The sequence below is a fragment of the Anomaloglossus baeobatrachus genome, chromosome 12, assembly GCF_048569485.1.
Source record: "Anomaloglossus baeobatrachus isolate aAnoBae1 chromosome 12, aAnoBae1.hap1, whole genome shotgun sequence".
NCBI lineage: Eukaryota > Metazoa > Chordata > Amphibia > Anura > Aromobatidae > Anomaloglossus > Anomaloglossus baeobatrachus.
The window spans coordinates 103317871-103327790 of NC_134364.1; the positions used below are offsets into that span (position 1 = coordinate 103317871).

The following is a 9920-nucleotide window of genomic DNA, read 5'->3' on the forward strand; positions in this document are numbered from 1 at the left end:
AGAATAATGGGCCCCACATAGTCCTCCATACAGAATAATGGACCCCACATAGCCCTCCATACAGAATAATGGGCCCCACATAGCCCTCCATACAGAATAATGGGCCCCACATTGCCCTCCATACAGAATAATGGGCCTCACAAAGCCCTCCATACAGAATAATGGACCCCACATAGCCCTCCATACAGAATAATGGGCCCCACATAGTCTTCCATACAGAATAATGGGCCCCACGTAGTCCTCCATACAGAATAATGGGCCCCACATAGCCCTCCATACAGAATAATGGGCCCCACATAGCCCTCCATACAGAATAATGGGCCCCACATAGTCTTCCATACAGAATAATGGGCCCCACGTAGTCCTCCATACAGAATAATGGGCACCACATGCCTTTTTGGAGACAGCCTCTGTAATGTTATTAATTCCCAGACAACCGCTTTACAAAATGTCAAGTATGCAAAAATAGAAGGATTCAAAAAGGTAAGGTGGCAATTTTTTTTTATGGCATCGCACAATCAATGACTTGTGTAAACTACACCATTATCTCATTCACCTAACAAAGACATCATAAAAAAGGTTTTGTGCAGCCAAATTTTATAATGGAACGCCCAGTAAAATACATTGCTTTTTTTATTGTACGTGGCATTAACTATATAAAGACAAGGCATCATCTTTATAACTAACATAATAGGACGCACCACTGACAGGTAAAGCTCTGTTAACTAATAACATATAAGAAATAGCAAGATTTTCTCTTTTATTTGTCCTATTTTTTATGTTTTATTAATCTCTTGTTTTTAACATTTACATTAAAGAAAATTTCAAAATCTGTCATCGCATTAAAGATGAGGTAAGTTCTCCACTTTGTTATTATGGCTGTGTTGTTCACACTTTTGCAAACTACGGCTAATAGTCCCACAATGTGTGTTTTTGGTAAGAATCCAATCACCAGAATTCCTGCAAATCGACATAATAAAGGGGCTATGATGATTCGGGGAGCTCCTGTATAAGGCCCGATTTCCTGTACATACAAGGAAATGTTTCAGAGGAAGGAACCATGATGTTAAAACATTGATATGTCATTAATTTTAAAGTCCTGTTTCAATAATTTTAGGCAAAAGTTGCAAAATACTTTATTTACCCAATTAATTTATATACTCAGTCTCAACAATCATTAGTTTTCTTCCTTTTGTTTGACATACCGTCCACTGCCTGCTGTCAAGAGTAATCCTCTATCAGCAGAGATGCTGAGAAGATTTACAGAAAGTGGAGGCGGTTATTTGTCACTCTGATCTTTATCATTATGTATAGGGCAGTTAAGCCATTAGAAATTAATTAGAGCGATAGGAAGATCCGATACCTGTAGTGCTTGTAGAAAGAGACAGTTCCAGGACATATTGGGCTGTTGTGTGCACCCCACTTGTGTGGGATGTCCTCTGCGTGTTTTTAATTACTGGATGTAGGCGGAATGAATATGTTCTAGGGCCAGTAGAGTGGAGAACACTAAGCAGAAGTGGTGTCTAAAGTTTTAAATGCACCAGAGAATACAGAAGAGCCAATAGAGGTTAGCTGTTGAAGTAATTCTCACTTCAATTAAAAGTTTCTGGGCTTCATTCTACGGCACCAGTGAGAATTAAATAAATACCCAGCCATGTGATTTCCAAAGCTCTCCAAATCATTTTAATAAGACTCATCTTTTTTAGAGTCTTTAGTAATATAGGTGTACTATGCATACATTTAGGCGTTCCTTACAAAATAGCAAATAGTAGAATGCATAACTGCATAATAAGTAAAGACACTCCCAGCATCCATCCAGCTAAGCCACATCCCCGGACAAGTCTTTGTTCTAAAACTGAAATCCCACACCCTAAAAAGTTTTTGGCAGGTTTGAAGACATTAACTCTTTCCTTACTTTAACAGTATCCATCAGCAGACAATTTAAGGCTTTAACATGAGCAGTTTCAGTAGGGCATAGAGGAAATGTTTCAAGAATTAATGATGAAGGAAAGATTAGGAACTGGCTGATAATTAAAGGGATTGATTTTGATGGCCTATACATAGGATAATCATCAGATTGGAAGGGGTGCAACACTTGGTACTTCTGACAATCAGCTGTTCTCAGTGCTGGTGGCGCCTGCATGGGATCAGTTGCTGAACAGAACTACCCAGCTCTCTGGCTGGTACTGTACATCCCAGTTTACCGCTGCAGCCACTATACACTTGACTGAGCAGCTAGCACTGTAACCAATCGGTGGTTGCTAATTGACTGCAGCCTTCAAATGCATGTGCTTCTTTGCAAATATGATGGCTGCAGCCAATCGGTGGTTGCTGTTAGGCTACAGTGGTCTCTTGACATTGTTTATGACAGGAGACTTGTGGATGACACAGTCGGGGAGTGCTGCCAATTTGGGAGGTAAGTACAGATGTTTTTACATTTTATATAGCACCCTGTGGTCATTAATAGTGGGTTGTCCAATAGTGGATAATGGTTTACAATAAATAACAAGCAATACATGAAAAGAAAAAACTGTATGTCAGAGCAGGTCCAGGATTAAGAACACATTTCTAATCTAAAGGTGTTGTCACTATATATTATATAGACTTTTTTTTATCTTTTCTAGAAAGATGAAAACCATATTCCTGTTATTTGTGATCTTCCATGGATGCTTCTCTCAGGGAAGTATGTAAAGTTCTATCAGAAATTTTAGGTCATCTATTATTAAGAGATCATAAAATAATTTCTATTGGTATATAATATAATTATCCATACATTTAATACATACAATCCATACAACGTCCATACATGTTTACACTAGGCGGGATTCCTGTAACTTTTCTATAGTAAGGTGCAATAAAAGGTAAAAAGCCTGTCTATCACGCTGTACTGAGGATACACTGAAGTTAGCTGGAGATACAGCTTCAGTGTGCAGTAAGTAGACAACCCACTAGAGGGTGAAAGAGTATTCAGCAAGCCGGGTATGCAGCAGGAGGTCTCGTCAATAGTATGGGAGAAAGCAGGACACGGTCAGGTGATAGCCATGGGTCACAATCTGGGAGGTAAATAGCAGAAGGAAGAGAGAGAGCCAACGTCAGGAATAAGGATACAGGTCAAAGACCCGGAAATCAAAGTAACATACAAGGGAGGAAAAGTCATGCGTTGGGACTGAGGTCAGACAGACAGGACTTGAGTAAAGAACAGGCAGGACTGGGGAGTCAGGGAACAGATGAACAGAGAGGAAGACGCAGGTTAGGACAAGGTAGCAGGAAGGCAGGACAGATCAAGGTTAACTAATGGAAGCGAGGTATGCACGCTGCAGTGCAGGAACTATTACTGGTGATGTTCCGGAGGAGAAGCATCAGGATATAGCGGCTTGTCCTCTGAAGTGAAGCAGAATGGAATTAACCTCTCTCCGATAGGATACAAGCAAAGGCTCAGCAGCGGCTGAGCCAGGCATATATCATGACACTGTTAGCACCAATTGTAAATAAGTTGAAATGCTATGTGAACAATGTAAAGAAAAAAATCTAATGATTTGTAAATCTGTTATAATCATGCTTGGACTGGCCATCCTGGAAATTGCGAAATTCCCTTGGGTTCTTTTGAATGCTTGGGTTCTTTTGAACCCGCACAGATCCGGACTTTTACGCTCCAGGTACTCCCATCACAACCTATAATATTTCCTGCTGTGACCAGCTTTAGAAATGAAACATTCATTGCTGTTAAGTCATTACTTGTTTTGATGACTATGATGAAGGTGGTGATTGTAGATGTTGACTCCATTACAAATATTATTATATTACTTCTTTTTTTTTTATTTTAGATATAGGTAAAAATATAATCCTATTTCCCTGGCAAACAGCTACCGACCACGTGATTCTGAAGCCAACAGTGTACAGACCCTTGAAGCAACTAACCGTATGTCTACGTTCCTTTACTGAGCTCAGCCGCCCACATTCCCTGTTCTCTCTAGCCACACCTGGTTCAACAAATGACAACACTTTTCTTATTTATCCAAGCCCCCCAAATGTATATTCTGTGTATATCAATCAGGAAGTAATTCAGTTCAAGGTGGATCCCGAGGTTCTAGCCTGGAAACACACTTGTGTCAACTGGGACTCTGTTACCGGACTGCTCCAACTGTGGATCAATGGAAAAGCTTACCCTAAAAGAGTCACTAAAACCAGATCTCCCATCGGCCCTCAGATGAGCGTCATCCTGGGGCAGGAACAGGACAGTTATGGTGGTAAATTTGATGTAGGCCAGTCTTTTGTAGGTGAAGTATGTGATGTCAATATGTGGGATTATGTTCTGTCCCCTGCAAAAATAGCACAATATTTCTATATCTATGATGATGATATAAATGGGAATATCTTTGGATCCAAAAATGGTACATATGAAAGCAAAGGAAATGCTAATGTTCTCAAAAATCAATTTTACCCCTTCTTTTCTACATGATTGCTTGAAGACAATGTGAGCTACTATTCATTTTCTGAATTGTATGTAGTGAATGTATTCCAAAGACTAAATCATAGCGGTTCGTTATCAAATCTTACACTCTCAAATGCTTTAACCTAAATTCTGTCACTTCTTTATCTCAAATCTACCCAATTTTTTTTCTAAACTCTGCTCCTTTTTATATAAACTATGCTACCTTTTTTTAAACTCTGCTCCCTTTTTATCTAATCTCTGCTCCCTCTATGACAAAACTCTGACTAATCTTTATTAGAGATGAGCGAACCTGAAGTTCGTTGTTTATTGTTTGTACCAAACACAGACTTTACTCAAAAAATAGAGTTTGGGTTTTGAGCTATGCTGACCACTTGTGCGAGTATAGCTGTGCTCGGGTACAATCGGTGTTTGTGTGAACCATTGCAGTGTTTGAATGGTGGAGACTGGGGGTAACAACACCGTGATTGGATGTAGTGTGCACCAAACACAAAAAAAAAACTGGAAAAACCTCTTCCACCTACCTCCGGAAGTGATCTGTTTATGGCTGGCTGCATGTGTGCGGAGACCTGAACTGCCCAATTACTGACTTTCATTGGGTTTCATGTAAAGTCCGGGTCCCAAACTGAATTTTAGCTGAAGTCTGGCCAAACCCACAGAATCCGAACATCCATGGGTCCGCTCATCTCTAACATTTATCTAAATCAGAGGTCTCAAACACGCGTATAAAGAATAAAAAAATGTGCAAATTTTGGTAAAATATTTCACTATGTCTCTAAAAAAATTCCAAAAATAAAAATGTATCAGTGACAACGACAACTCCGCAATATTTCTACAAAATCTGGTCCTACTGCCTTAATTCAGTACTATTTATATAGAATTATATTACACATTTGTCAACCTACTACAAGGGGCCACTGGGACTCAGGTAGAGATAGACTACTGAGTGCAGTAATACAGAGACTTACTAGAGGTTGCTAACAAGTGCAGGGATAGTCAATAAGCCAAGGTCTATGCCGGGATGTCACATCTGTACAGAAGAGTAACCGAGCCAAAGTCAAATAACGGAGCCGAGGTTGGATGCCGAGAGGACAAGTAAGCACTGGGGAGGGAAAAGGAGAGGACATGGAATAGGACCAGAGACAGGAGTACAGGAAGGTACAGAGGTCAGGTCAGGCAGAACAAACGGAGGTCAGGTCACGCAGGAGGTAAGAAGGTCAGGTCCGATAGGATGGACGGTGGTCAGGTCACGCAGGAGGGAAGAAGGTCAGGTCCGACAGGACGGACAGAGGTCAGGTCACGCAGGAGTGAAGGTGGTCAGGTCCGACAGGATGGACGGAGGTCAGGTCACGCAGGAGTGAAGGTGGTCAGGTCCAACAGGATGGACGGAGGTCAGGTCGGGCAGGAGAAATGAAGGTCAGGTCGAGCAGGAGGAACAGAGGTCAAGCCGGGAAGGAGGAAAGGTTAGCAGGACTAGAACAGAGAACTCTCACTGGAACAGTTGCATGCAGCAGAGCCGGAAATATTACTGGCGGCTTTCCGGCGGAGCCCACACCAATATAAAGCAGTGTGAGTGCTGGAACGAGACTCCACCGAGCCAGCCACTACCACAAGACTTAACCCCATCGGAGTCCCGCTACAGTCAGATCTTGCAGACAGACGTCTTACCTTCTCCAATTCCAAGCTGTATCTGTGTTAATATTTAGATTGCTGCTTGTTTACATTTTTTGTCATACAGGCAAAAAAAATATTTCTAACCAACCAATCTACTTGATTATTTTACAGAAGTAAAACTCCAGAAATAGTAAAAAAAAAATAGATTTCTACATTCAATGCAGTTTTTAGATACAAACTTCTCATATATTCGAATAAAACATTTCCTTATCTTTTGACTTATGGCTACAGGAGATCTCAGGGTTATCTAATGTGATCTTCCAGGTAGAGGAGAGATAAAATGTTAGAATTTCTTTCATTTTTTGCCCTAGTCAGAATGTGTTACGGGGGGCTGTCTGATAACCTAAAGGAGTATCAGACAGTCAGGGTCCACCGTGCAAAGACTCTGCTGCAGACTATGGCAGAGTGCAATACCTCTGTTAACTCACAGAAGGATATAATAAGTAAGTAAAGCAATTCCTCCCTTACTTGGAGGGTGTGTGGAATGATCTCTGTTAATAATCACAGAGACAAAGGCAATGTGTGCGAAATGGCACCTACCTAGGTCCCCTCTTCTAGTGGTGCAAAAGAGACGAACAGCAGCGTAAGCCGCACAAAGCTCCTACCTGCGTTCGCTCCACTAGTGTGCGAGGACACGAACCACTAGATATGGCACCTGCCTAGGTCCGCTCTTCTAGTGGTGCAAAAGAGACGAACAGCAGCGTAAGCCGCACAAAGCTCCTACCTCTGTTCGCTCCCCTAGTGTGCGAGGATACGAACAACTGCCAGACGCAGTATAAGGAACGTTACCCTAGCGGCAACGTCCACCTACGAGTCGAACCACAAGGCCCAGCCAGACCATGTGCCTCAGGCACCTGCCTATGTCCGCTCCCCTAAGAGGTAAGGATACGGACAGAAGCCGAAGCTGTAAGGTATAAGAACGCTACCCTGCCGGTAGCGCTCACCTAGCATAGACAGAGGAATGCCTAGAGGAACGCGCACAGAGCGTCTACTCTTATGCATGAACCAAGAGGACTGAGCGCCATGCGGCGTGTGTCAGGGTCTTATATAGACTCTGTGCCTCATCCAAGATGGAGGACACCAGAGCCAATCCGCTGCCAGAACGACAGGAGTGACGTCATGCTGGCCTATCACCAAGCAAGGCATCACAAGCACATGACCAGCGACCAATCGGCATAGAAGGTGTCAGAGACATGTGACCTCGTGTCAGCGATGATGTCACCCGCACATGTGCAATGGCTCCAAGATAGGACTTAGTCTCCGGCGCTCGCACATGTGCAGTAGCAAGAAATCTGGACTTAGTCTCCAGCGCTCGCACATGTGCAGTAGCAAGAAATCTGGACTTAGTCTCCAGCGCTCGCACATGTGCAGTAGTAAGAAATCTGGACTTAGTCTCCAGTGCTCGCAGCAACCGTAACAGTACCTCCCCCTCAAGGGCCCCCCTCCCGGCGACGCAGGTAATCGGCAACTAAGTCGGGAGCATGGACAGCCTCCTCAGGCTCCCAAGAGCGATGTTCCGGGCCGTAACCCTCCCAATCTGTCAAGAAGAACCTGCGCCCTCTAACCATCTTAGAACCAACTATGGCTCGTACCTCATAGCTAGAGCGAGAGGAATCAGAGGCAGGAGAGTGCACTTCACGAGCGTGAGGTAAAATAGCCGGCTTTAGCAGTGAGACATGGAATTTGTCATGAATCTTAAGATGGACGGGTAACTTCAATTGGTAGACTACAGGATTTACCTGTCGAAGAACCTCATAAGGACCCAGGAAGCGAGGAGCAAATTTGACAGAGCTCACTCTAAGTCTCACGTGTTTTGCAGAGAGCCACACAAAGTCCCCTGGAGAAAAGACAGGAGCCGGGCGACGAAACCGATCGGACACCGTCTTCATACGGTCCTTAGCTGCTTGGATCGACTCTTGAGTCCGATCCCAAACCTCTCTGGCATTAGTTGCCCAGTCGGCCACAAGAGGAGGAGGTGCAGCAGCAGGAAACGGTACCGGTACCCTAGGGTGTTGCCCATTATTGAGTACGAACGGTCTCAGCCCAGTGGCCTCAGCCAGCGAATTGTTAAGGGCAAATTCTGCCCAGGGTAGGAGGGAGGACCAGTTATCGTGGTTCTCAGCAACAAAGTGTCGAAGGTATATAATCATAGATTGATTGGTACGCTCAACCAAACCATTGGTCTCCGGATGGTATGCCGAAGAGAGATTCAACTCAATTTGCAGAAGGCTACAAAGATCTCGCCAGAAACGGGAAGTAAATTGCGGGCCTCTATCACAAATGATACGATCTGGCATCCCGTGAAGCCTAAAGACATGCTTGAGGAATAGTTTGGCTAGTACCCTGGAAGATGGGATTCTCGATAACGGTACGAGATGAACCATCCAGGAGAAATGGTCCGTAATGACCCACACAAATCTATGTCCCTGTGAACATGGAAGATCACCCACAAAGTCCATGCCTACCACCTCCCATGGTCTATCTGGCACTGGTAAAGGATGCAAGAGTCCAGCCGGTCTCTGCCGTAATGGACGGTTGCGAGCACACGAGTAGCAGGAACCGACATATCTCTTGACGTGGCTGGCTAAGTGTGGCCACCAATACCACCTCTCCAGTAACTCTCGTGTCCGCCTAATACCAAAATGCCCACCCACCTTTGAGGTGTGGGCCCATGACAGTATATCATTCTGTCGATCAGGCGGAACAAAGGTCTTGCCCGGTGGGATTTGGTCTAACGTCACAGGGGAGAGCGTATGAAAAACCCTGGAGGGAAGGATAAGACGAGGTTCGTCAATCTCCTCCTGGGTAGAAAGCATAGAGCGAGACAGGGCGTCTGCCTTGTTATTCTTACTCCCAGACAGATAGTTGATGGAGAAGTGAAAGCGGGAGAAAAACAAGGACCAGCGGGCTTGGCGAGGATTCAGACGCTGAGCGGTTTGTAAGTACGTCAGATTCTTATGGTCTGTATAGACCTGGAAAGGATGTTTCGCTCCTTCCAGCAAGTGACGCCACTCCTCCAAGGCTAACCTCAAGGCGAGCAGTTCCCTATCCCCAATGGTATAGTTTCTCTCTGCTGGTGAAAAGGTTTTCGCAAAGAAGAAACACGGCCTTTTTCTACCTGCACCGTTCTTTTGATACAAGACTGCACCAGCACCCACTGAAGAGGCATCAACCTCTAAGAGGAAGGGCTTACTCTCATCGGGTCTTTGAAGAACGGGAGCAGTTGAAAAGTGTCTTTTTACTGCCTCAAAAGCCTGAGATGTCTCAGTAGACCAGGCTTTGGGATTAGCACCTTTCTTAGTCAAGGCCACCAAAGGAGCCACCAAAGTAGAAAAATGGGGTATGAACTGCCTGTAATAATTTATGAATCCTAAGAAGCGTTGCACCGCCTTCAAGGAATGAGGTTCGGACCATTGCAGGACAGCAGAGAGCTTCGCAGGATCCATAGCCAGACCTTCTTGTGAGATAATGTAACCCAAAAAAGGCAATGAGGACTGCTCGAATACACATTTCTCGAGTTTAGCAAACAATGAGTGCTCCCTTAAACGGGAAAGGACACGAACGACATCCTGACGATGAGTCTCCAGATCAGGAGAAAAAATCAGGATGTCGTCCAGATACACCACTACAGAGGATAACAGTAAAACCCTGAACACATCGTTTACGAAGTCCTGAAATACTGCGGGTGCATTACATAAACCAAAAGGCATGACGAGGTATTCATAGTGACCGTCTCGGGTGTTAAAAGCGGTCTTCCATTCGTCACCCTTTCGAATTCGTACCAAGTTATACGCAC

General features: G+C 44.2%; 1 protein-coding gene across 1 annotated transcript; it reads left to right on the forward strand.

The window, feature by feature from the left end:
* Positions 1-693: 693 nt before the first annotated feature.
* Positions 694-5263, forward strand: LOC142258558 (jeltraxin-like). Its single transcript, XM_075331186.1, has 4 exons — positions 694-710; positions 819-853; positions 2625-2683; positions 3825-5263. Exons 2-4 carry the CDS (start codon positions 849-851, stop codon positions 4457-4459), a joined length of 699 nt encoding a protein of 232 aa, XP_075187301.1. The 5' UTR covers positions 694-710; positions 819-848; the 3' UTR covers positions 4460-5263.
* Positions 5264-9920: the final 4657 nt, after the last annotated feature.

Bases quoted from the DNA above. Each gene is read 5' to 3' on its own strand.
- LOC142258558 (XM_075331186.1), top strand. The intron at 2,684-3,824 runs GTATGTAAAGTT...TTTTTATTTTAG, and splicing joins TGGATGCTTCTCTCAGGGAA to ATATAGGTAAAAATATAATC.